Source organism: Bactrocera tryoni, chromosome 5 (assembly GCF_016617805.1).
Source record: "Bactrocera tryoni isolate S06 chromosome 5, CSIRO_BtryS06_freeze2, whole genome shotgun sequence".
Taxonomy (NCBI): Eukaryota; Metazoa; Arthropoda; class Insecta; order Diptera; family Tephritidae; genus Bactrocera; species Bactrocera tryoni.
The window spans coordinates 15,842,873-15,868,842 of NC_052503.1; the positions used below are offsets into that span (position 1 = coordinate 15,842,873).

At 37.9% G+C, this 25,970-nt stretch overlaps 7 protein-coding genes across 8 annotated transcripts; 3 read left to right on the plus strand and 4 right to left on the minus strand.

Moving 5' to 3' along the window:
- Nucleotides 1-7,730: 7,730 nt before the first annotated feature.
- On the plus strand, nt 7,731-9,152 carry LOC120777669 (bifunctional peptidase and arginyl-hydroxylase JMJD5). 2 transcript variants are annotated; one of them, XM_040109127.1, is made up of 3 exons: nt 7,731-8,008; nt 8,058-8,214; nt 8,274-9,152. In XM_040109127.1, the coding sequence occupies exons 1-3, from the start codon at nt 7,739-7,741 to the stop codon at nt 9,050-9,052; spliced, it is 1,206 nt and encodes a 401-aa protein (XP_039965061.1). In that variant the 5' UTR covers nt 7,731-7,738; the 3' UTR covers nt 9,053-9,152. The 2 variants fall into 2 exon arrangements, with proteins under 2 accessions (XP_039965061.1, XP_039965062.1); XM_040109128.1 differs by having other exon boundaries at nt 8,277-9,152.
- Nucleotides 9,153-9,859: 707 nt separating this feature from the next.
- LOC120777671 (B-cell receptor-associated protein 31) lies at nt 9,860-11,756 on the minus strand. The gene is made up of 3 exons (XM_040109130.1): nt 11,647-11,756; nt 10,956-11,522; nt 9,860-10,330 (listed from the first exon to the last, which is right to left on the minus strand). The coding sequence occupies exons 2-3, from the start codon at nt 11,457-11,459 to the stop codon at nt 10,133-10,135; spliced, it is 702 nt and encodes a 233-aa protein (XP_039965064.1). The 5' UTR covers nt 11,460-11,522; nt 11,647-11,756; the 3' UTR covers nt 9,860-10,132.
- Nucleotides 11,757-12,057: 301 nt separating this feature from the next.
- On the plus strand, nt 12,058-12,974 carry LOC120778454 (protein DPCD). The gene has a single exon (XM_040110249.1). It carries the CDS (start codon nt 12,207-12,209, stop codon nt 12,858-12,860), a length of 654 nt encoding a protein of 217 aa, XP_039966183.1. The 5' UTR covers nt 12,058-12,206; the 3' UTR covers nt 12,861-12,974.
- On the minus strand, nt 12,954-13,838 carry LOC120778453. The gene is made up of 2 exons (XM_040110248.1): nt 13,713-13,838; nt 12,954-13,653 (listed from the first exon to the last, which is right to left on the minus strand). Exons 1-2 carry the CDS (start codon nt 13,734-13,736, stop codon nt 13,018-13,020), a joined length of 660 nt encoding a protein of 219 aa, XP_039966182.1. The 5' UTR covers nt 13,737-13,838; the 3' UTR covers nt 12,954-13,017.
- A 728-nt stretch (nt 13,839-14,566) lies between these two features.
- Nucleotides 14,567-21,573, minus strand: LOC120776723 (splicing factor 3B subunit 3). The gene is made up of 11 exons (XM_040107637.1): nt 21,419-21,573; nt 20,890-21,130; nt 20,286-20,651; nt 19,383-19,857; nt 18,988-19,322; nt 17,897-18,204; nt 15,739-17,713; nt 15,486-15,545; nt 15,219-15,276; nt 14,970-15,024; nt 14,567-14,783 (listed from the first exon to the last, which is right to left on the minus strand). Exons 2-7 carry the CDS (start codon nt 21,113-21,115, stop codon nt 15,740-15,742), a joined length of 3,684 nt encoding a protein of 1,227 aa, XP_039963571.1. The 5' UTR covers nt 21,116-21,130; nt 21,419-21,573; the 3' UTR covers nt 14,567-14,783; nt 14,970-15,024; nt 15,219-15,276; nt 15,486-15,545; nt 15,739.
- Nucleotides 21,574-21,936: 363 nt separating this feature from the next.
- Nucleotides 21,937-23,011, plus strand: LOC120778807 (THUMP domain-containing protein 1 homolog). The gene has a single exon (XM_040110811.1). The coding sequence runs from the start codon at nt 21,974-21,976 to the stop codon at nt 22,949-22,951; it is 978 nt and encodes a 325-aa protein (XP_039966745.1). The 5' UTR covers nt 21,937-21,973; the 3' UTR covers nt 22,952-23,011.
- A 444-nt stretch (nt 23,012-23,455) lies between these two features.
- LOC120778599 (peroxisomal membrane protein PMP34) lies at nt 23,456-25,247 on the minus strand. Its single transcript, XM_040110472.1, has 4 exons — nt 24,703-25,247; nt 24,573-24,633; nt 24,258-24,414; nt 23,456-24,195 (listed from the first exon to the last, which is right to left on the minus strand). Exons 1-4 carry the CDS (start codon nt 24,772-24,774, stop codon nt 23,529-23,531), a joined length of 957 nt encoding a protein of 318 aa, XP_039966406.1. The 5' UTR covers nt 24,775-25,247; the 3' UTR covers nt 23,456-23,528.
- Nucleotides 25,248-25,970: the final 723 nt, after the last annotated feature.

Below are 25,970 nucleotides of genomic sequence, written 5' to 3' on the forward strand. Positions count from 1 at the left end.
AAGCCATAGAGCGAAGCGAAGTCGCTGGGGAGCTCGAGCGGCTTCAATTTTTCCACAATCTGTATTTTGTATGCTTTCAATTAAAAATATCGACATAAAATGAAATGCAGAATCGACTCTTCGTTTACACTCTCATCTACGTCTGCTATATATTCTTCTTCTTTGTTCTAGACGTGATCTATTCGGCCAAATACTATCCAATAATGAATTCTGGATCTCAAGATGAGTGATGGTGTTGCGAATAGTACGCTCAGTAAGCCGATTATGTTGACCATAAGTTCAGCGAAGCGTGCGAAACACATTCTTTACAGAACGTGAATCGTAATAAAGTTGAACGATTTCTAAACGTGGTTCAGGCGTAAGGCTTGACATGACTCACTCGTGATTTGTCAAAAAACGACCAGAGAGCTCTTCTGGCCTCGCGTGCTCCTACATGGGCTGATAAAAGATGTCCGAATATAACTTCTCTCCCGAAAAACACATATAAAGTTGTACTCTGATTGACGTAGAGCCAGCTTGGATCTATGCTTAAACTCAAAATTTACACTGCCGGTCAGTGAAAGTCCGAACTGAATTCTAACCATAACTACCAACAGTAAAAGTTCCTTGAAGACGTTTTATCTGGTTACAAACTATCAATGAAAAAGCTTACAAGACGTCGAAATGAGACTGCTCACCAACGACAAATATCTATGAATGAAGTAATGGAAATGAAGAGCTGCAGTCTTGCAGTTTTGCTTAGTATTAAAGCTTCTGTTACTTGCCACCATTCTCACGGAAGTTAATCAGCAACAAAACCGCATCACAACACGCGAAGAGTCAATCACAAAAAAAACTTCTTTCACTGATATTCCAGTATATGTATGATCGCGACTCAGGCCAATTGCCATTCTTAAAACCGCATCTGCCATAACTTGTAGGCAAATATGTTTAATTAAAGCTACCATTTAAGTAGAAAGAAAATAAACTAGTAAAAGAGCGATTAAATGAGTTGAAGCCGCTGCACATCTAAGCTGGCAGTGACAACTTCCGCAACGCATCAAAAACCAGATCGCGCTAAAGCAATCAAATCAGGCGTATCGCGGGCATCTTTACAGACTAGAGCGCAGTGACTGCATTGTTTTTGTTTTTGCGGATAACTGGAACTGCAGAAAGCGTGAAGTCGCTGCAGAAAATTGTCATACTCGTGTGGCCGCAGATTGAATTGCCTTACCCAGCTTGCCACACACAACTCATAGCTCCAAGTGCATATCACATGATCTAGAGGGCGTCACTTACACCCCTCTATTGTGTGCGGTTGCACCTATAAATTTATACAGATGCTTAACTGTGGGTAATTTGCCAGCAGAGTCGCGCTAAAATATTTGTTGCAAGACAAGATCTACAACAATTGTCAATTGATCAGTCAGTAAGAAAGTGCATTGCAAAGAAGTGAATAATAATTACAAAATGTGGAGGCATAATAATAATAGACTTCATATACTGGAGTTGTTGCTATTGTTTTTTTCTTTTGCTGATGATATCGCTGATTGGACGCATCCGGCTGAAAACGGAAGCCACAAATGGATATTGGAAGTCAAGCAATTTGAAAGCGGTTGTTGTTTAAGTGATTAAGTGACGACAGAGGGACATCTTCGCGATGTCGTCAAAGTTGAACGAAATTGGAAAGCTATTCATCGGTTATGTGACTTGTTTGTTAATATTAAAGTCAGTGTTAATATGATTTGCTTTTCCATCTGAAAGTTTTTTGTATTCTAAAATCAATAAGTGGATACTTAATTTTATCATTTGGTCAAATTTGACCCGGAATGATCAAACTGGGGACCCAAACCGAAAAAAAGTTCGCCTAGATTGGTTTGTACAATTTATGTTTGTGTGAGCTTTGATCTTTCTGTATCAATGAGTTTGTGTTTGGCGATTTTAACCCTAGAAAAAAATACATAGATAACGAGTTTGCTTCAAATTTTGTGTTTCCAAAGAAACCACTGCTATCACTTTTGTAGAGTCTACTTAATCACGAACAGAATCACTGCAACCACTTTTGTAGAGTCTACTTAATCACGAACAGAAGCATTTGAGTGGCAACAAACATCTTTTATGGAACGACTCAACACATTTTGGCTCAAGTTTTGATAACCCTACATTCATCAAACGAATTACGTGGGTTTATGAATCTGATGTCAAAAATGTTCAATAACGAAAGGCGTTCCTAAAAAAAATGAAGATTTTGGAGGCCATTCCAACCGATACTTATAACAAGGGTGTGCATTGAGCTTTTAATGGCTTGTATTCGTTTGAAGGGGCCTATTTTGAAGGCGTTAATACCTATGTAAAGACCTTGTTTTTATTTTTCAGTCCGGGTCAAATTTGATCACATATCAATTCTTTAGACTTTCTCATTCCTTCGGTGTTACGTTGTTCTATTTGTCTCTCTGAAGAATACATACTTTAAACTCCACCGATTAAATGAAGTTTCAGATTGTAAATTATAATGCACCTCATATGATCAAATTTGACCTGGACTGGTCCATTTTATTTGTGCGCGCAAGCCAAATCGATAAAAAAAATCCTAGATACATAGGTACAACCTTTAGTATGATCTCGCATGATCTCCATATGCGAATCAGTGTGTGTTTGGTAGCTGTTTATTTACAAGTATTTGAGTGGCACATGGAGTAGAAGGTCATGTAGTCATCGAAAACTTCTCTCATGAGAATCGTCTATTTACCTCTGTAAAGAGAAGCTTGACAAAGTATCTGAGGATCTGACCAGTATGTATATTCTTCGAACGCATCATTTCTGCTGTCCAGGCGTAGGTTTAGGAATATGACGTCGAATGGCGCTCCAAAAACGAGAAAGCCGGACAAATATCATAGTGATGCTCATCGTTTTTTTTTCGAATAACGCAGAGGAGTTCGCCATGAATGGGTTCCTCAGGGTCAAACAGTCAATGAGGAATACTATACATGAAAAACTTGTTTTCTGTCAGTCCGGGTCAAATTTGACCATATACTCATATGCATTTAATCGTATTTATTAACAATGGTTACTAATTTAGTACAAAATATATAATTTTTTCTGAAAATTCAATAGAAGCTTGATTATTCTAACCTCATACATAGATTTTAATCTTTACCGAGACAAGAATCAAAGTCTTTAGAAGTCAAAAATCAAGTTAACGCGCGAACAGCGAAAGCAAGGTGATTGTAGTCAGTGGAGAACCGCACGCAAATGTCACAACATGACAACAAGAATGACAACTGTGCCGAGAATTCTGTGAAGGTGTCTCTGGCTTTCCAAGAAACTTGCGGAAAAATCGAGAGCAACGCGGCATGTGAACATTTGAAACACGAAACGCGCGATGCGCCTCAACGAACAACAGCGGAAAAAAACAGTTGCTACATAAATTGCTAACCATTAAAGACCAACAAGGCTAATGACAGTCAGCGCGGAACGCTTGTTGTTGGCCTGCGTGCCAGAACCACTATCACAACTCCGGAGAAAGCCGCGTGATGTGCGCACAAGTTTCGCATGCGCGCTGCTCCAATTTCGCGACAAAACGCAGACTGCAAAACATGCGACTCATTTGGACTGCGACAGACTTTTATTGTTGTCGCTGTGGATCGTTGTCTTTTTTCCGATTTCGCAACGCTTAACGATCGGTGCGCATGATAACACGCGCGCAAATCACATCACATTCACCAGCAGGCAGCCGCAAACGCAATTGATTGCAATCGATAAATAGCTCACGCGGATCCTATGGGTGCTGGACACTTTGGATTCGCTGTTGCATGTATAAATTCTTGCACGCAAGTGGCGAGACCAAACACAACAACAACAGCAATATCGAATGACCGATCGCGCTGCAAAATACGAATACGCATTATCATGCAAGCCAAACGCTCGCGATAAGCATCTCAGCCCCGCAATCAGCGGCACCGATCGCACAGCGCAGCACAAAGATGTGGACGCAGTGATCAGCGCGCAGTCGAAAGTTACAGTCATGCACGTCATTCTCGCGATCGTGACCATATCAGCTGTGCGATCTTGCGACGATCATGCACGCCTCCCTCATGCACCATCTGCAGCTCGAATAGTATGTGTTTATGTACTTTGATTCGTGCGTCTGCGCGGCATTTGCGCTTGTCGCTCCCTTGCCACAAATTAGCCGCAACGCAGTTAAGAGCGCCAATCCGCCGCCGCGCGAGATATGCGTGCGCACGTGAAGCGTTTTTTACATGACTCGTTCGGTTGGCTGGTTGGTTTCATTCACCAACGCGCTAATAATGGCTCAGCGGGTTGTAGATAACCATGCGTCTGCGCATTAAGGTATTCAAATCGATTACTTGCAGTCTACATACATGAAAGATATGGGATCACACTGTGTTCTTTTGCAGTGAAGTTGATCTTTTGAGCCAGCGTTAGTATATTGCACTAATTTGATACTAAAGAATAATCGGAGAACGCCATTGCTTCAATATTCCCATCTATAGGAACCATGCTGCCACACATTTACTTTCTTTCTATACGTCCAAAGCGAAGATCTAATGACTACTAAGTTGGCAACATTCTCCGTAATCAGATTGCACATGTTTCAAGATGTAATTCTACCTTCTTGGTCCGCGACAGGCTGCCGTTAAGAGTTTAGGAACGTCTTTCCATCGGAGAGCCTTTAAACAAAAGTCAATGAAAGTTGGAAAATCTTCAGCGTGGTAAAAAAAAGGAACTGAACTTTCCTAAAAGACCTGCCATAAAACTTAGTACTGATTTATTCGGGTTCTTCAAGACAGACGAAGACGACGATGCTAGTTCCTGGAGCCTGACCCTCCGAAGGCAGAGCGGCGATATTATTGGGCCTCAAAACAGCTTAGCAAGCCTTGGTCAACTACCAGTATAGGTGCAGTCCCAATGTCCTCCTGGCCCAGAGTAAATAGGAAGAGTTCTAGGAAGGTCTTCGCTTTCAGCAAAGTCCACATTTCAATGATTGTAGGAGTTCTAACTCTCCGATAGGGATTAATGTGATAGGACTTAACATCCGAAATTTTCAGATGGTAGCCACATCAGCTGTTTGGACACGATGACATAGAATTATCTCAACACCTCCTCCTCAAATGTGCCGTTTTTGCCAGATTAAGGCAAAACACTTCGGATCTCTTGGGTTTAGACATCCAGGTGAATTTGCGAAAATAGGAATAAAACAACTAAACAGATTTTTGATAGCTTCAGAGCTATTTGACGGTGCCTAATATCCAACTACAGGAGTTTTTCGTCTGGTTTCACCAAGAACTGAACATAACAGTATAAGTGTGATCCCCTCGCCATTCTGAGGGATTCGCCATCTAACCTAACCTCACCTAACCAGGCCCTAATTTCCTTTTGAACCGACTATACTGAATTGCTCCAATTAAAAATCTCATCTTATCTTGATCTTGCGCTAAGACTGCAAATCTGAACGAATCAAAAATTCAAAAAAAAAAAGACTTCGAATTTGATAAATCCAAAATAACCGCCCCTTCTCACAATACGCAAGGCGTTGTGGATCCACAAACACAAATCTGCAGCAACACCAACAGCAACACACTCCCGCTTATCGATCACCAAGATCTCTTGACAGTCGCAGAAGACGACGAGGTCCACACGCACAGCAAACAAGGCAACAACATACAAGCAGTAATAGCAACAGCTGCTGGCAACATGGTCATGTTGCTACAATTATTGTGGCGTTCATCGCCGTCGTTACTGTCGTCGGCATATTTGCCGCAGTTAACGCGCCATTTGCGTCATGTGCTGCGTCAGGCGTGTTGCCAATAAGCCAATCCATGTTGCAAGTAGCTCTGACAGCAGCAAAGAAAACCCATACAAAACGTCGGGATAAATAAGAAAAAGAGCAAAAACAACAACGACACAAGCGTACGAGAAGTGCCAAGTGGCAGAACGCGTTGATTGCGCTTATCTTCCCGACGCGATCGTGATCTGTGGCGCGCCTGCATCGCCACCGGCAGTAACAGACCAACCGACTCAACGCAACTGAACACGAAGTGCGCGTATACGACAGCGTGTCTATAGAAATGTGTGTTGTTGCTCTATTTTAAGTTCCTCGTTTGATTGGATTGAATGTTTGGCATGCCAGAGACAATGTTGCAGCTCGCATGTGGCAGCAGCGGCCGACGATGGGTATGCCGCATGGCATGTTGCTGCAAATGGTTGCAATGAAATCATGCTTATTGTTGTTGTTGTTGTTGTAAAAGTTGCACGTGTGCCTTGCCACTCGACAGTGCACGCTTCAATTGCGTGCTGATTAGTTGAGGCGTGTGGCAGGATCGGGAGTCATTAGAAGCCCGACAACTAGCGTGAACTTCAATATGACTAACTGTTGCTCAGCGCTTAACGAAATACTAAATAGAAGTAGTACAAAGCTGGAAGTAACAAAGACTTACTCTTTAAACGGGAATTAGTCACACTTGCTCATTCTGGACTCTGGAGAAACCAGAGATATTATATCTCTCTCTCACAAATATGTACAGGTCACAGCGTGTTGCATGCAAAAAAATCGCTCCCACCTACTTGTCGGATTGTGATGCTGATTAATCATTGTTTGTGTAATGCGATCTAATGATCCAGAAAAGGAGTTAATAATCGCTTTCTAGTTGGATCGGTATGTGGCAATCGCTTTTTCGTTAGTACCGTTAAATTTTTGCGACGTGGCAACAATATAAAGTATTATTCGTAGACAATGAGTCTGGATAGGTAAAAATTAACCTGAAAAATATCCAGAAAGCAATTCGGAAAGGGTAGATCTAGGTACATGAATCAAATTCTTTGTGGGATATCTTCGTCTACACTAGGTGAGGATGCCACTCGCAGAGAAGGAGTCGGAAGACGCTCTACCAATCGTATCAAGAAGCGAATCTCTTTGTCAACTGATTTCCCAGACTCAGAACCACCCCTCCAGAAACCACCCTTCCAAAAACCGCCTTCCAGGAACCACTCATCCTGTTCTCAACACAACAGATTGTGGAAAAGAAGCCGTGGGTAGGCTAAGGGTCGTTTTCTCAATTTCTGGTTAGTAGCCATCTGTCAGATAAGTTCTGGTTAACTTAACCCAGACTAACTCTTTCTGTAAGGAACGTTTTATTTTAATCAGAACTAAACCAAAAGATGGCTTCTAATCAAACATTGAAAAAACGGCCCTAAGCATCTTCAGAAGAAGGTTATGATTATGCCTGGATTCTGCCTGATTATGCTGGACCAACCCTTTCATCAAACTAGGGATTCGATATTATTCGCATAATCCCCACAACAGCCATTTCTACATTACCGGAATTGACAAGGGTTTCATCCATCCAAGGTGTGTTATTTTAAAAAATATGTTTGTATAACCGCGACACTGAGGTGATTTGCAGTTAATCTACAGGAAATCTCCCTGTGCGACTCTGATTTAGTTTTATAAATCTCCAACAGTGAGGCCTGTATAGATTAGTGAAAAGATTAAATTTAATCTAATCACTTAAAATTTTTGATATGAATGAGTGATACTAATTTAAATGTTTTTTATTATTTAAATATATTTTAATTCTGTAAAATACATCAATTCTTTTCACTCAGTCCGGTACAATTGTGTTAAATTCCTTATAAAATAAATACTCCGGCAGCACAGAGCAAACAGCTGTCTCTCCACTATCAAATAAAAAAGATGTGGAGAAAAAACTGTGGAGAGTTGTGTAAAAATAGTAAACAAATGGAGGAACGCACTGAAGTTTATAAATATTTGCCAAAATACAAAGAAATTGAAATTATATTGGAAAATGAGCCTGAAGCAAATTACATACTTGGCTTGGCCGCAACAGACGTTGAAAATGCAAACTCAAAAACATATGAATACAACGAGGAAGTGTACTACTTGGTCTGTAGTTTAGCGGAGAAATGCTGGGAACGCATACACACTGGGCACTTCAGTGCAGTGCCATTGGAAGTGCGTAAAATTTATGCTCTATCCAATTATTTTAAAGTAAGTGAAATGGTTTTAAGAGCAGCATTGTTGAAATTATGTTTAAAAGATATTCTATTTGCTTTGCGAAAGTGTTTCCCAAAAACAATTAATGCGTTGTGCCGAAGTGCTCGACGAGGCTATACTGATTGGCTGCACACAAGGATTGTATGAAGGAAGTGACGAGTTCCAAATCCAACTAACAAACTACATTAGTGAAGCTTTAGGTAAGCTTAAACTTTGTAAACGATAAGACAAAAAAACAACATTCTTTATTATTTTAAAGAAGAAAACACTCAGACACCACTACCAATCATCGATACACTCAAGCGGCAACAACTTAAATGCGACATACCAGTTTTAGACTGTCCCTCAATAGAGGATTTTCGCACAGAATGTTTTACAACTGAACGTCCCGCATTGCTACTCAACACGATAACGCATTGGCCGGCTTTGCAAAAGTGGCGTGATCTTAATTACATACACAAACTGGCGGGTAATCGCACAGTGCCTATTGAAATTGGTTCTAATTACACCACCGATGAATGGTCACAGCAGTTAGTGAAAATACGTGACTTTCTCCATCGTCAATTCACAAACACTGACAATGAAATCGAATATTTAGCACAGCACGAGTTGTTCGATCAAATACCTGCGCTTAAAGCCGATATACGCATACCGGACTATTGTATCTTGCGTACGAGTGGTTCCGAAAGTCCTGCGCACGTGTCCATAAAAGCGTGGTTGGGTCCTAAGAATACCATATCACCGTTACATTATGATCCCGAACACAATTTATTGTGCCAAGTGTTTGGTAGAAAGCATATAATCTTGGCAGCACCAGCAGATACACCGAATCTTTATGCACACGATTCGGAAATGCTTTGTAATACCTCGCAATTGGATGCAGCGCAGTTAGACTTCGAAAAATTTCCGTTGGCGGTGAAAGCAACCTTTTATAATGTTACTTTGCAAGCTGGTGATTGTCTTTATATACCGCCGAAGTGGTGGCATTATGTGCGTGCCGAAAGCGAGAGCTTTTCGGTCAGTTTTTGGTGGTCATGAATTAAGTATGTTTTATTTGAGAACTAAATGAAATAAAGTTTGTATGTAAATCACTTTAAGTGCCGTTATATACTTAATAAATATTTATGACTAAAATCAATTAACGAATAGCCATTGTCCAAAGAAAAAAAGCGATAATTATTGTCGCCTTTATCAAAGTACACTAACAGCGTAATTACATTTGATAGCAATTTTATTATTGTGTGTTTTTGTGTACTTGCTTATCAGATATATTCCTAGTTTAAACTTTAAAATTATTTGTGTATAACAAATGATATACAAAGCAAAAATCTTTTAATAATGAAATTATTAAGATAGCAGTCATTTGATAAAGGAATTCTAACAAAAAAATCTAGGTATTAAAAACTAGTCAAGATGTCTAAAGCCGCTTCTCAAATATTAAATGTACACGCATATTCTAAATGCCATCGTTAGCTGATGTGTACTAATAAACGAATCAAACAAAAATGAATCATCATCACAACAGCTTTCTTATATGTGTGTATGTGCTTATGTTCATTTCGCATAGTAAATGATACACACCAGCGGAGGTTTCCATGACATTCACAAAAATCTTTTGCAATAGGGTAAATGTCATTAAGCACATGGAGAAATAACATAATTAATTGACTAAATAGGCGCAAATTTTGTATGTCAATTCAAGCATACATGCATTTATTAATAATTCATAATTTATGTATACAAAAGGAAATAATACGTTTATATATATGTGAGAAAATATTAACCAACACGCTAAAAATAAATTCTTAAGAGAACTACAAAGCAATTAGAAGAAACATTTTGATCTTTAAAAATATTAGTCCTTTGTTATTTTTAATGTACATATGAATATTGATATATACTATTATTATAAATCCACATTATTTAAGATAATTCTTTTCGATTTAGATAAACTCATCACTTTTCATTTTAACAAGTTCAAACTTCAAGTCTCTTTGAGATGTTAACGACAGTGCTTAAAACGTGTCAGCTGCAGCACATGTACCACGGTGGCAAAAATATATTTATAATGGTTAAGTTATAAATATTTCTGTACCGAGTACTGATTTCTTAGTTCGTTTAATCATCTTTCTCACCACCTTTGCCGCTGCTACTGTCGCTGATGGTAATCTTCTTCTGCAATTTGCTGTACTCATCGGTAAGTCTGTCGTACTCCTTGTTTAAGCTTTCTGCTTGTGATTTTAAAGCTTCTTTATCCTTCTTCTCACGATTCAAGTCAGATGTGAGTTCTTGTACTTTCTTACGCAATTCATTGAGCTGAAAGTGATATAATTTTTAACATATTTGTTCTTTTCTAAGAAAAGCTAAGGTCCACACTATGTGTGTTTGTCTTGGAATTTACAATACAATGTTCCTTTAAATATACTATTTTATGTGATTTATGCGAGCAAACTTGTTTTTTTTTTTTAATATTTAGCTGAGGCTGGCACTGAGTCCTTGTACACGTCTCCGCAACTTTAATATCTGTGCATTTTGCCCGGTGAGAGTAAACGACGAAAGGAATAGACGAAAGAATTATATTCTTGAAGTGAATAGAAAAATATTAGCGAATGCGTTTTTTATACAAGCAATGGAAGCGTTAAAAAACTTTTTTTTACTATACATCCATAGAGTCGCTTGACAAAATGTCAATATGTAATTTATATAGAGAGCCGGAGATTAGTAAATAAATTTGTGCAAGCTTTTTCCAAGTTACAAACATCTATAACTAAACTGAGTATGTGAAAAATATATTCAAAAATATATTACTCAGGTAAAAATCCAAAAGATTGTCTGATGCACACTTTTCGGTACAAGAACTCTTTTTTTGTACAGCCCAAGCCAAAATCAATAACAAATTGAACCAATAAAACAACAAACAATTTGATAACACGTCACTTACCTCAGTGAGTGTACTATCCTCAGTGGCTTCCTTCGCCTTCTCTGTGCTCTTTTCAGCCATCAATGTGCGGGCAGCTGCGGTGGCACTTTGTGCCTGCTTCATTGAAGCTTCACTTTGAGCCAACAAGTTTGCTTGCGCAGAGATCAACGTAACCAGACGACGTATGACTAACACAAGGAAAATTGCAAAACCAGAAATGTAAAAGTTGCGTTGTGCACGGAAGAGACGCATGCTGTGCTGCATTTCGACATTAAGATGTTCGTGACCGCCAGCTTCATGGGACGAATACTTCCTCATTTCACGTATAGCATCCAATAGGAATAAAATTAATACACCCATAATGAGGAAGAAGTACAGATGCGCCTGCTGTGCCAGCATCGCTAGAAACTTCGATTTGAAGAGTCGGTTCCATTTGTATGGACTGGCTATAGGCAAAACCAAGAGCAGAACTACGACAATTTCTGCGTACAGAAATGTAGCAATCAAAGTCCAGACAAGACTCATATTTGCTGCGTTTTACAAAATACTAGGTTTCTGGAACAACTTTCCTTCTGCAATTCTGATGAGCTGTAATAATTTCGGCGAAAATAAAAACAAAACAATATAATTTAAAACTCTTTATGTTTTATGTTTCGTGCCTTGTCTTTTGTACTATTTTTAGCTTATTACCCTAGTAATTTAAATTTCTTACTTTTTATAGATTGAAATTTGTGAAAATATAGAACTGCGCTGCTACTGCGTTTGTCGCTGCTTTGATTGAAGTTCGGTCAAATTCAGTCGATGATGTGTATTTCCATGGGTATATTAGCGTACTCATTTTAATATCAAATTAAAACTCAAATTTAATGAGTGCGAGCAGGACAATTAAAAATTACCGGCAAATATTCGTGTTACTACTTTGTATGTAGCAGGGTTGCATGCAATCGCATAGTCTTTTACTAAATAAACAATTTTTTTTAAATTTATAATAAGTAATCATAAAATAAAATGAATAATTACGCGGAATACATTTATAATTTATAAAAAACATATATTTACTTATTTCTATATATCATTGGTTTTTGTTTGGAAACTTATTATTAACGTGGCAGCACGCGGAACCGCTTCAAAACAAAACGTGCGCTGATAGCAACGTATTTACTTCGATCAAACACTTCGAAAATAACAATTATCATAAATATTGTCAAGTTAAATAATTTCCGCCACTCATAATTCAAAAAATATATATATTGAAGTTAGTTTAAAGGCAAAATGTCCTACGAAAATTGGCTTAACTACTTACGTAGTGCTGAAAAGCATTCAATGATTAGTGGCCACTGCCGCAAAATACACTATAAATTTCCTGATGGCCAGCAAATGGCTGAAGAATATAGCATGGAGACAGGCATTGTGCAACGAAGAGCGTGGCGTAAGTGCAAGCAACTAATGGGGGAACCCGAGTGGGAAGTCGAATTGGGAGAAACACCACGCCAAATTAATCAGGGCCTTGGCGGTGGCGATGCAGACAACTCGAGTATAAACAATGATTTCACGCTTCTGGAAAGTAACTCATCTCCTGTGATTTCCAAACGTATCACCAAGAAGAACATAGAATGGCGCATACGTAATTTACCATATCCAATTCAAGTATACCAAGTTACAGCAGAACCTGATAAACGTGCGATTGTTGTTCGTACTACAAATAAGAAGTATTACAAAGTAATCTCAGTACCTGAATTGGACCGTTGTAATCTGCTTCCGTCGCAAGCAAATATTAGCACGCACCATCAGTACAACACACTGATTATAACATACAGTAAGCCAACTTTGTTGAATGAAATGGAAGCGCAGGTACTGTTGTTATTAAAGAATGTCGAAACGGAAACCGACATGGAAGCCTTACTTCAGGGGTTGTTAGCGAAATAAAAATATTTAGCAATATAATTTTTTTTTATAATACTTTAATGAATTAAACTTACAATATTGTATATTTGTTTGATACAGGTAATACATATGCTGTCGGGATATTGCCATTCGCAAGATCGCAAGAGATCGTCATATATTTGAAACTAATAATTAACTATTATTTATTGAAATTCGCGCTTAAATCAGTCAAAGGTGGAGTTGAGGTGTAGGAATGATATTCAAAAGAAGGTAATTCGAGCGGTGTTAGCGAGGGTATCTCATCGCTATCGGTGATGTAAAAAGCTGGTCTGCCTGCATCCCGTTCATATGGTGACTGTGCAATTGATGCAATTGCCTTCACAAACCCTTTGGGTGTGCCACCATGCCCTTCAGCACTAGCATTTGCACTGCGATAGTCTTTGTTTTCTCTGCTGTTTGTGCGCTTCATTGGTGATATGTTGAGTTTAGTGTCGAATTCTCGTACTGTCCGATCAATGGATTTGGCTACGGATTGTGCAGTCAGATTGCTGTCTGTTCTGAATAATAATACGGGTGGTGTGTTTGTTGTTGTGGCCGATAGTGGCACAATCTCTTTGTGCTTCAAACTTTCATGCTCTTGCTTATGCATTTGTATTTGACTTAACTTTCTCTGATATTCCCATTTTTGTGTATTCAGCAATTCAACGGATTTTGGCATCAACGCCGATTTAAATGCGTCTTGTAGATATATCAACGAGGTTTCTATTGCCTTATATGCATCGTCGTAGCGATGGCGATTGAGAAAGCGATTAGCGCGACGCTCATGAAAATGTGCCTGGAAATACATTTTATGTGAAATATATGCATCTTGGTGATTTTATTTAATATTCTTACCAAATTTAATGGAGCATAATCCATTATTTTGTGTTTATAGCAGTATTTATTGAAAATTCAGGGTATTGCGCACAAATTGTTATGATAAGAATGTTTATTTACGCAGTGCACAAAGTTTCTAAAATCACCTGGTTAATGACAGGGTTGCTTTGCACTTTCAACAAGTGCTGGTAAAATGGCTAGATAATTCTACTCCGAATTTTAGGAGTCGATTTTAGATAAATATCTGCTGAGATAGGGATATGGGAAATTTTTTTTTTTTGAAAAATATGTGTTTGGCTAACGAAAATAAACTTTTATTTTCTCTTTTTTTAAATAAATTTTTTTATTATTTGCGTGTTTCGAATTAAACCGGAGCGATTACTTTCAAATTTCCTTGCAGCACCATTTCGAAATTTGTTTGTCTTAGTAGGGACGTAGGAGAAAATCGGGCCCAGCAATGATTCAGCAATTCTAGTGAGTTGTGCAAAAAAATATTGTAGAGCACCGGGCCTGGGGCGTTTTACCCTCCTCGTTCTTTGTGTACTGGCTTTATATAAATCCGCCATCTTTTCACTAAAGCTCTCAAATTATTTGGAAACGGAAATCTTGTCCAAATAGGTTTTATGAATGCTCCCAAGTTCCTGGTCTGGTATTACAGGTTAGTTTCCTTTACCAAGACCCAACGATAGTAGTATGGTCGGAAATTTCAAATCATAATATTCTAAGACTTGAAATATCGGTAACAGAACTGCTCAATACCTTCGAGTAAAACTATAAAATATCAAGGCCTTCGAGAAATTCGGCTACCTACTGTTCAAAGTTTTGATTTTCAATAAAACTCGGTTTTTAAGTTTTAAATTTTTTTTTATATGTATATGTATATATTTTTATGATAAGTTAATAGGTTGTTCAGTCGCTTCTAACATACACACGTAGATTATACATACTAAACATAAATATAAATGCTTCACTAGTAATAAGCAAGCGAACTTAACCTATAAATATTTATTATATTAATATTTTTCATCTTGAAATGGGCAGTCATGAGTGGTTGTTTTTCAATAAAAATTTACAAAATACTGTTGAGATCTGTAATAAAACAAGAGGAAATAAAAACTGCGTTAATAATTTTGCACATAAGTAAGCAACACTTGAATTATAGTGCAATAAAAAATCAGTAAAAAAATTTTAATCAAATAAATTCATAAGTCTAACATATTTGGATCATCAATAAGAAGTTGAAAATGCATAAAATAATAATAAGATAATATTAACCTTTGAACAATCTCAGCAGTGTCCTTATATGTAGTATACATTAGAGCCAATTAAACTGCAAAAGAAAAAAAAAAACACGTTTTTAAACTCAGCAATACTTCGTCAAATAAATATATTGTTAAAACAAAAATCAGTGGTAATAATAATAATCCTTATTAATCAAATATTCTCATAGGTGTCCCAAGGTAATTGGTCATCATTAAAGTTCATTATTTTTTATATAACCTAAAAAACGTTAATTATACTAACCTTATAAACGCCAATTAAATGTCGCATGAATGATGAATCTTAATAGTACGCCACTTATCTGTAAAAAAACAGAAGACACCAATTAATAACTTTGAAAAGAATTATTCCATTATGTAAGAGGTTTGAAAATATCAGGAATAAAAATTTACAATAATCACAGTTTTCAAAGGTGTCCCAAGGTAATTCTCGTCATCATAAAACGCACACAAATCTCTTACCAAATAAATATATTTGCTAACAAAAACGTTGCTACGTTGGAGTTCTTACCTCTATTAAAAATAAGAAAATCCTTTATTACCACAGTACCAGCGAAAATGAAGTAAAAAGCTGTAAAAGAGAAAAATAAAAAATATAAGCAACCTTGAAAAATAAAGTTAAGTAAAGTATGCTCTTTAAAAAAAAATCAGCTGTAAGTTCGGATTGTTGCAATCAAAAGATTTCAGGTTCTAACATATGTGACTTTAGAACAATGATCATCACATAAAAAATATGTAAAGGCACTTTCTGCACAACAACTCACCTTAGAAAGCGTAGCGTGTACGTATGTCCTCCAGCTTTTTGCAAATTTGATTCGGCGTGCGGAACATATCGCCGGCAATGCTCTTTTGCTTGGCCGGATCAATAGACAAATATTGCTCACACAAGTCACCATCCAGCACATTCTTCACGGTGTAGTACGAACTGCGGTAGCTCAAATGATCGCGGCCACATAGCGGTGGATTCTCATTACGCATATGCATTTCCAAATGTTGAAAGAAGTCGAAATCTTCACGACTGGTAAATGGTACAAACGCGCCGACAGTACCGCTGAGCGTGGCGTATATTAATGCCTCGGAACCACCGGGTATTAAAGTGGCTTTCTGCAAGGACATGATAATTTCGCCCACATGGAAAGAAGAAATATTCTCCGACTTTTGGGAAGCGCCAGATAGCAGGCCACGATCCCACAACGATTTTGTGCCAGTTGGATCTTCGTCCACATCATCGGTGACCGAATGCGGCAGTCGCTGCACGCTCATATTTCCGAATTTATCGGCAATGGCAATCGTGTCATAATCCAGTAAAGTTGTGGCCGTTACCCAACGTGGATGCGTGTCGTCAGCGAATATAATCAGCTGATTTTCTGCGCGCTTATAGCGTATAAAGAAGACGGACTCCTGTACATCTGAGACGTAGACACGATGTCCCATCGCCTGTATGTTGACAATCTGATAGGGAATGTGTTTGTTCTCGCATTTTCTGAGCAGCTTTTTCTTGCCCAAATCATAAATACGCAAAATACGTCCGCAGCCAGCCAATAGACGACCCTGGAAACCAGCCAAAGCGCCTGGTACTTCCTCGATTTCAGTGCGATGCATAAACTCAATATTCGAACAGGTCGGATCAATTTTGTAGATGTCAATGCAGCCGCCATTTGTTATGCGCGGATTTAACTGCAATTCTTTGGCCACACCTACTGCCAGGTAGTACCGACCGTCGGCAGCGATATTGAATTTGAGTACGCACATGGACATGATCGCCTCATTTTGCACGAATGGTATTTTAAATAACGTATGACCATGTATGGGGTCTAAGCCGCGTATTTGTGAAGCCCACAAACCCAGACCAGCTTTCGGTGAAGAGAATGTTTCTTCGGGCAAAATTTCATTGATAAATGCATTCGCCATTTCGTTGGCCAACTCACGTTCCTCATCGCCAGCTGCCATGCGCATTTCTTCCGCCATTTGCTGTTTACGCGCATTCTTCGTCTCATCTGTGTACGCATTGTGATCGGTCTCGGCAATAATCATCCGTCCAGTGTCGGGATGGATTGCAAAGGCGCGTGGCGTGTATTCGAGAGGAAATGATACTTGATTAAAAACGGCGCCTAACTTTTCCAAAGCCAAAATACGCAAAGTATTCGTTGAAATGGCCACAATACCTTCGCTACACTGTTCACTGGAGAAACCCGAAGCATACTCCAATGTTTCATACGACAACGGCGTTAAATGGAAACGATTTTGGTGATAATACGAAAGCCAAGTACGACTGGACATGGCAAGCACAGCTTCAGAGCCTTGCATGCGTATGCGAAATAGCTTCACTGGACGTGAGCCTAAATAACGTGTACGCGTGTCAGCTAAATCGCCAGACACTGGATCGAGTACTGTACGCAGCAGTACACCATTGCTTAGACCGATATTCAAGTAAATTGTACCCTTTGTAGACGTGTTGGCGCTACGTTCAGTGGGTTCATCATTTGCACCAGTCGTGGTATTTTCCGTATGACCCATTTCTACAATGCAAAGCGACTCGGCGGGTGATGGCAACGCTTGCATGGAGCAAGGCGAGAGACAATTATTGGGATCCAGTGAGATAATTCGCACGGTATTATCAGCTAAGCCGACGGCTAAAAACCAAGAACGCTGCTCACCTTCAGGTACTTGACCCAGCGCCATGCACATTATTTCATTGGGCATTTCCGAACGCTCAGTGTATTCATTAAGCTCACCAGTCTAAAAGTTACAAATGTCTGCATTAGTATAAATTTTCCACTAATATTATATATAAATTATATTTTGTGTTTAGTCAGCACTGCAGGACACAAAGTGTCTCAACACGATTGTTCTTTAAGGTGTTTTTGTCATCATAATGAATTTTTTGTGAATTTATGCTTGAAACAAAACATATGTACTTACCGCATCCATTTCGAAGTAAACGAGCTCCCTTCCTGACAGTGTAATTACAACTTGGCGTTGATTTACTGCACATTTTGTGATCGATTTCTTGCCTGGCGCTTTCCATTCGTTCACACGCTTATCGGAGCGTATATGACGTATACCATCGGGGTATACTTGAACCAGCGCATCATCGCCCAATGAGGAACAGCTCAGTGTAGGCGTTGTGCCTAAGAAACCGCTATCCGTTACCTCTTCAACGGTCTCGCCGATACTTAAAACCAACGTAGCATTCACGAACGACACTATTATATAAGCATCGAATTCATCTAGAAGAGAAGACCAAAGATTTGCGAAATGCGGGGTTAGAACGCTGTTTTCTTTAAGTTTTTTTTAATAATTAGATATATATAAATATATCTGTTGACAATGAATAATCAGATAACCTTAGTTTTAATCAAAGAAAATCAGTTGAAACACGGATAAGTAACATCATTTTATATTCATTGCCAACACACATACACACGCACGCACAACCTTTGTTTATCGCTTTGTTTAGTATCTGTATCATGTTTTCATAAAATCAGCTTAAAACACTACACTGATCAAAAAATCAGTGATTTCAAGAAATGTTGCCTTACCTATATTTGTGATGCTATTTAAGACAATTTAACTAATTGTACGCACGCACAGTTTAATAACCGGCATGTGTATATCATTAAATCATTTCATAATAATTTTATGCACAAGTAACTCGACAGTCACGCCGACCGGCACAACACAATGCAAGAGTTAACCGCCTGAAATAGAAGAGAACTGGTGTTTGATTTTTATGTTCTTCTAATTAGGTGCTTTTGCATGTAGGACTTAAAGGACTTAAGATCTTATGTGTACAAAGTAGAATGTGAGGAACATGGATGTTTGGTAGCATAGGGTGAGGAGATGGTATTACGTATACATAAGCATCAAATACACCAGTTTACATTAAAAATATTGTACAAATATAGGTAAAATGCAAGCAATGCGTAAGTTGTACACGTATTTAACTTGCATTTTCAACTTTCACTTCTTATAACTATAGTATGACATATAAATGCTGCATGAACACTAACCGTCAATGCGTTTCTTAACCGTCCATACAGCGTTAGGGTTGCCTGGCAGTTCTGATACAGCCATTTCGCTGACTTCCAAGCCGTGGCGCAGCACACGCATGGTAGAACGTGGTCCCCGACCGCACAACACATACAATTGTGGTGTATCTTCATTGGCCAAATCAGCTACTTGTGACGTAATTATAGGCGCAAATGAAGGTATTTCATCTACCAGAACTAGATTTTTCAGTGGACGTGGCGCAAAGAAGAATGTTTCACCCTCTTCAAGTGGCATAGCTGAGCTGAATTCGGGCTCATCATCATCGTCGCCGAGATGCGCAATTTGATAAAGATAACTATAAAAAAAATACAAGTTATACGACATTTGCTTTTGTTTCCACTTATTTTGAACTTACTGGTTGCCAAATTCACAAGCTACAAAGAGGAAACCCGTTTTCAATACGCACATAGCAATTGCCGGCGGTACAGTATCGAAATATTTGAGCTTTATCTCAGATACCACATCGTCATCCGTTTCGAGTGTGACCTTAAATATATCGCCCTGTTCGGTTTGCACCAAAAAGAAATACATGCTCTTTGTGCGATGTGTTGCAGAACAAATGAATATCATGCCTCGATCAGGATCGTCCAAATCATTGCGTCGACGTGGTATGGGACAACGTATGTCATGCTGGTCTCCCAAATTCTTATATGTGAGGTAATTTTCTGAACAAATCAGTACACCAGAAGGACCGTCATTGCCGCCAGGAACAGATATAAGAAAGTTTGCATGTTCCTCTAATGGTTCAGAGTACTTGCGCACCACGTGGTTGAGACCAAGATCCAATTCGTAAAAAGTTAATGTTTGTTGTGTGCGTTGCGCTGCTTCACCTGCAATGTTAAAGAAATAATTTTAGAATTGCTGCCATATATCGAAATGACTGTTACATTTAAGAATATTTTAATGTTAACATCAAATCAGTGAAGTATTTGCAAATAATTTTGCTACAAATACCAATGGTTCAGACGATAAAATTTTTATAGCACTTTGCCAAGCCAATTAAGTCGTTGAGCCACTTAATTGGCATGTCTAAAAAGTGCTTACAAAGTTCAATTTCATTGATGAACAAAGTTATATATTATATTTACTTGTAGGCGACATATCAGTGAAGTATTTGCAAAATAGTTTCATACAAATACCAATGGTTAGTAGCCAATTTATATAGCACTTTGCCAAACCAACTGTGTGTTTAATCTACTCAACCGGCATGTCTATAAAGTGCAAATAAAAAGTATAAATATGATCTTTTCTTGTATACCTGTTGGATCGTTGTCGGCCTCTTCGTAATCGATTTCCAAACATGCGAACAAAGGATTATCGAAACCAACATCCACTCCTACCATATGATAAGTGAGTGTATTCGACTTATGTGCTTCTAAAGGTGATGAAATTGTAAGACGTGCTTGAGTATCACGATTAAGAATGTAGGCTAACTTTTGTTTTTCTACAGCGCCAATCATAACAGCACGACCTTTAGGGTCAATCGCGAAATATTGACCCGGCACAATGCGCCGGCATCCAGATTTTCCAAAAGTCTCTTGATGAACTTTATCTAAAGAGTTCTTAGCTGGGTTATACTCAAGTATGACAATCCGTCCCGAGTCTGAACCAACAACAATATAATCTGAAAATAATATATATTGTCAATAATACTGTACTTAATATTGAAAATTTTAAGTTTAACATGTTACTCAGAGTTTCAATTCAATATGGCACAAAACCATATCAAATGCGACGCCAAGCTATTTTCTTTTGCACTTAGACGGTTATATAAGTCTTATTGAAGTTTTCAATTGATTATGAAAGTTCAATAGGGATTCGTGCCAAAAAAATATATTCAAATTTGGTATCTGTGCACTCACCTTTGGTTCCACCCGTCAATCTGAATGACATCAACGCACGTATGCATCCAAAGACCTCTACTGACAAGACAGTATGTACTTTGCCGGTATTCGAATCTGGACGTACCAATTCAAGAGATTTGCCACGAGAAAGGATAACCTCTTGATGTTTACCACCAGAGAAGTTCCCATGTACGGCGTGGGTAACACCGGTACCCTTTTGTAATGTCAAATTGTATAAATACATCTTGTAACAATTTCACTAAAACCAAAGAAAAAATCAAAATTTATGTTCCTGTCTTAATCGATTTTCTAATAAATATATGGTATTTCGGATTTTAGTTGTCCTACTCTGGAATTCCATGGTTACAGTAATGGTTTTCGGTGTAACCTAACGATGCTAATGGGTAGCAAAATTTGTTTCTTTAGCACGTTCAAAATGCGACCATAGCACAGACATTTCTGTGTCTCTGGAGATACATCGTGCACAAATTGTCAAATTTTCAAGAAATAACTATTTCTTAAATTAGATTATACATCAATTAAATACCTTTCGTTCTTATATCCAAAAAATTTAATCATTTACTATTGGATGTGAGAAGATTTACTTGGCGTACATCCGCCATTTTGTTAAAACTTCACCGGAAACATTTCCCACCAAAAGCGAAGTATTTCCACAAAAATGAACCTCTCCCATCGGCGAACAAAATTGAAATGAACGAAGCAGACGAACGGACGACGAAAGTAGAACACGAAAAGGGATGATTGTGAAATTGGCTGTGATTCGTAGAGCTGCCAGTTCCAATAAACAAAATAATAAATGCCAAGCAATAGCGTTTTTGTATTAGTAAAAATAATTTATTAAATAAAAAGTTAACATTTGTTTACTGGAAAATTTCTTAACGAATTATTCTGTTTAATTGAATTATAAGAAATTCATTTTTCTTATAAATTTTTTGTCTTATATTTTATGTCTCTAGTACAAGAATTATCATAACTGCAACTCTGCGGTTTGTTAAATCGCTCTATCGGCTAAAACACATGCCGCCCTTTCTCAAAACCAAAACAATATTATTTTCTCTGTTAAAATAAATATATATTAAAAATGAGTGGGCCGGCAGCAAAAAAGCAAAAGTTTTCCCATTTCAAGCAAAAAAATTATTTCAAAAGTAATAAGCGTCAGTTCCTAGAAGTGGGTCAACGCGGTTTCCTGGCCACCTGTAACTTCCGTGAAAAGGACTGTGTACGAGAAGCATATAACGTACTGAACCACTATGCCGATGAATTATATGGCCCAAAGGATAAAGATGTCATCACGTCTACCCTGGATAAAGAACCAGAGTCCGAAGATGTGGGTGATATAACAGATGATTTACAGAAAGAAATCGATGCTACAAAGTCGACGAAGGAGAATAAAAATACCGTCAAACAACGTTTCCAAGTGGTGGATACAGGCGCAACCAATTGCGTCTTCATTCGTACTACATTACCAGATCCAGTGGAACTGGGAACACGGATTATCAGCGATGTTGCGAAAACCCGTGAGCAGAAATCACGCTTCTTACTGCGCCTAGTACCCGTTGAAGTGGTATGTCGTGCCAATTTAACAGATATCAATAGCGCCGGTGGTGTACTTTTTGACAAATATTTTCTGAAAGAAGGCACTACCTTTGCGATTATTTTCAACAAGCGCTATAACAATGATCTCAAACGTGACGATGTTATTCATGATCTAGCTGCGCTGGTTCAATCAAAGAATATAAAAAATCGTGTGGATCTCAAAAATGCTGCAAAAACTATAGTTGTAGAGGTGATTAAGGGGTTATGCTGTTTATCCGTGCTGGATAGTTATTTGAAATACAAGAAATATAATTTGGTGGAGTTGGCAAATAGCAAAGATGGAGACCTAAATGAAGAGAAAGACGAAAAACAAAATGAAGCAGATTCCGTGGAACTTTCTAAAGACAAAGGCTCGCAATTGACGGAAGCTTCTAAAAATGATGATAAACAAGTTGACAACAAAAGTGAACAAACCGTTAACGATGATGAAATTCAAAAGGATGTGCCGACAACTGAAGAATGACAGAAAATTTCTTACTGATTTGTAGCGATGTATCATTAAAGATAATTAAACTGAATTTTATCGAAATATGTTTTTTGTGGTACAAGTCGGTAAGTAATAAACAAGAATAGCAATATATTATGTATGTGTTCCATATAAATCTGATTAAAGCAAATAATTGAAATCGGACACCTCATACTCGAAATAATCTGAAGATATTGTCTCTCTAAACTTATTTATTTATATATGGCACATGGAAAGAAGCACTCAAATATTAAATTTTTTATGCTAAAACAAAATACAACAGCAACAAACCTCTTATTTTAAGCAATCTTTACTTAATTTATAATCAAAAAATACAACAAAATCATTATTTTTTAGCAAATTATAGTTATAACAAAAAACTCCCAAACACAGCAAAAGCCTTTTTAACAAAGTTCTCTTTATACACAATATTCAATTCAAAATTGTTTTAGAACTTTTATACCATTCAATTCAATTTATATACATGTATAAATAATAATCACACCATTAAAGAAAAAATATAAATAAATTATATGTACTTGTAAGAATATCCACAAAGTGAATATTTTTAAATCTATTTGAGCGCTGTAGGTGTCCTATTTAACAACACTTTCACCGTGGATGAAATGTTCTCATAAATCATGAACATAAGCGCCGCCGTTAAGACGGTTTGTAATATTTTTGCTTCCAAACCACGGAAAAGACCCTTAAAACCTTGATGTTGTAGTATATTCAACATAATTGCCATCATACTCGCGTCATTTGATGCTGGAGCTGATTTTTTGTTCTCTTGAGTGGTATTTGTGCGATGACGTTGTTTCGTCTGGACTAGTTGTAAAGGATATGTGAGTACAGTAGCAAAAGCTTTGGCAAGCGCACCAATTAAGAAGAAACCCAAACTTGATATCTCAGTGCCTGTGAATTTCGTTAGATTACGTTTTAATAGTTCATACATCATGAACTGCAAAGCTGGATTCGAGACAAGCATTAGTGACGGTATAGTACCAGACCATAGACCGCGAATGCCTTCAGTTTTAGCAACATACAACAGACCGCTAATCAAATTGTTGTAGTGTTTATTGACATCATCTGAAGTTCCTGCTACATTACGCATTCGAACACGCGTGTTTACGACCCAAAACGGGGTGGTAGTAAATACATTAATAATACCAGCAATTGTGCCTAGGAATAGATCCTTTAAAGCAGACTGTTGCTTGCTGTTCGCAGTTAAAGCTTTTAAGCTGTTAGGAAAAACAAATAATTTTTAAGAGGTGAACTATAAGTAATAATAAGTAAAACCCACCTGTGGAATGTATAAAAATATACAAAATTTGAAATACACAGGCTTTGCAGAACCGGTCCCAAACCGCGATACAATGCCTGGAAGCCTTCGCCAGTTATAATCTCTTTAATAACTTTTATGGTACTACGCGCCTCGCCATTTTTATCTGGATCTTCAACTGAAAAATTTACCAAATTAATACATCTGCTTATAGTTGACTTTTTGTTCGCTAAAAACTATCACAGTGCAAACACCTCACACCAAATATACATATATCAAACGTATACATACGTGGTTAATGGTGCAAAGTTCATATCATTTGCACATTCAACTTACGTTGTAAACGCGAGCGAACGGTGTCAAGTGGATAGAAAGTGCTCATAGCAATGCAGCCACCCTGAAAATTATACAAATTATAGTTGATTTTAAAGCTATTGGGGTGTAAACATTTTTTGAACACACTTACGGCTGCTCCAGAAACGGCATGTATCCAGGATTCATAACTGAAAACTTGACTTAGCTTTGATTGTGCAACCATTTTGTGCCAACTATTATTGCTTTAATTTAATTGAACTTTAGACGTGTTATGTTGAAAGTGTTCCGATTACTATGCACACCGGAAGAAAAGTGTACAGCAGAATGGAATAGTATACAAACAAACACGTCCAGCTACAGCGACAGTGGTCAACACAATGGATTTCGTAGCTGCAATTCTATACATTCCGCTTGAAAAGCTGTTCAAATCAATTCATAAATTTCATTCGTTGTGATTATCTTAAAGTATGCAAATCGCGTGATATTGTTATGATTAGGTTCATAGTAGAGGTGAAAATTCTTAGTTAATAATTTTGCCAAACTTTATGTTTCAAAACTTTGGTTTTGCATTTACAATTCAAATATGTGCACTATTCTTCTATGCAAACGTTTATACTTATTAGTCACACCGTTTTGTATTTATGAAATTGCAGAAGCTATTCAATTACAATAATCACACATTCACGTTTCACATAACAACAATAACACGAATAATTCGTTTTCAGCGTCGCCGGTGATTATCACAGCTGTTTGGTTATTTTAGACAGGGTTGCAAATGAATTCAAAATTAAATTTAATCAATTTTTTAAAATATTTTTAAGTTACAGTAATGAGCCTGCTTAATATTTTTTAACTTAGAATTTTGACGTCGACCTCCACTGCCAACCGCTCAGGGAATTCATGGTCGACCTCTTCAGCTTTGGAGGGAGTGCGGATTGTTCAATGTCTTCTAGTAACGTTGTATGGTTGACTACTACTAGAATCGTCCTCTCACAGTTGGTTTTTGAATAAGACCACGAATTATGGCATGGCGAAATCGAGCAACAGTCGTTGTATTTTTTACGTGAGCACCTGACGACGACCTTACCCCAGGGTGCTTAAAAGCACATAGATCAGCACTCCAAATAATACAAGCTTTTTGTAAGTACTATTTGGTTCCAATTGGTCAGGTAGAAGGGATACCATTTCCACCATGGTCGGCTTCGAGGCCGACCTAAAACCTCTGCCGTACAGTGGGTGCGGTATTTGGCCGCAGTGCGACTCCACACTGGACTGCATTTTCAATACTACCTGCCTTTAGGTTTAAACCACAGTCACCAAAAGACAAGACTATAGGGTTTGTCCGGAAAGTAATAGGACTGATTTTCTTCCGCCGCGACTGCACTTCGGAGAGTACGCGGACCGACTGGATTCCGTAGA

Coding starts and splice junctions, on each gene's coding strand:
- LOC120777669 (XM_040109127.1), top strand. CDS start 7,739: ATGGAGGAACGCACTGAAGTTTATAAATATTTGCCAAAATACAAAGAA. Junction 8,009..8,057: donor CTCTATCCAATTATTTTAAA/GTAAGTGAAATG, acceptor TATGTTTAAAAG/ATATTCTATTTGCTTTGCGA. Junction 8,215..8,273: donor CTACATTAGTGAAGCTTTAG/GTAAGCTTAAAC, acceptor ATTATTTTAAAG/AAGAAAACACTCAGACACCA.
- LOC120777671 (XM_040109130.1), bottom strand. CDS start 11,459: ATGAGTCTTGTCTGGACTTTGATTGCTACATTTCTGTACGCAGAAATT. Junction 10,331..10,955: donor AGGATAGTACACTCACTGAG/GTAAGTGACGTG, acceptor TATCACTTTCAG/CTCAATGAATTGCGTAAGAA.
- LOC120778454 (XM_040110249.1), top strand. CDS start 12,207: ATGTCCTACGAAAATTGGCTTAACTACTTACGTAGTGCTGAAAAGCAT.
- LOC120778453 (XM_040110248.1), bottom strand. CDS start 13,736: ATGGATTATGCTCCATTAAATTTG. Junction 13,654..13,712: donor ATTATGCTCCATTAAATTTG/GTAAGAATATTA, acceptor ATGTATTTCCAG/GCACATTTTCATGAGCGTCG.
- LOC120776723 (XM_040107637.1), bottom strand. CDS start 21,115: ATGTATTTATACAATTTGACATTACAAAAGGGTACCGGTGTTACCCAC. Junction 20,652..20,889: donor ATTGACGGGTGGAACCAAAG/GTGAGTGCACAG, acceptor TATTATTTTCAG/ATTATATTGTTGTTGGTTCA. Junction 18,205..18,987: donor GGTTAAGAAACGCATTGACG/GTTAGTGTTCAT, acceptor CTTCTCTTCTAG/ATGAATTCGATGCTTATATA.
- LOC120778807 (XM_040110811.1), top strand. CDS start 21,974: ATGAGTGGGCCGGCAGCAAAAAAGCAAAAGTTTTCCCATTTCAAGCAA.
- LOC120778599 (XM_040110472.1), bottom strand. CDS start 24,774: ATGGTTGCACAATCAAAGCTAAGTCAAGTTTTCAGTTATGAATCCTGG. Junction 24,415..24,572: donor CGTTCGCTCGCGTTTACAAC/GTAAGTTGAATG, acceptor TAAATTTTTCAG/TTGAAGATCCAGATAAAAAT. Junction 24,196..24,257: donor TATTTTTATACATTCCACAG/GTGGGTTTTACT, acceptor TTTTCCTAACAG/CTTAAAAGCTTTAACTGCGA.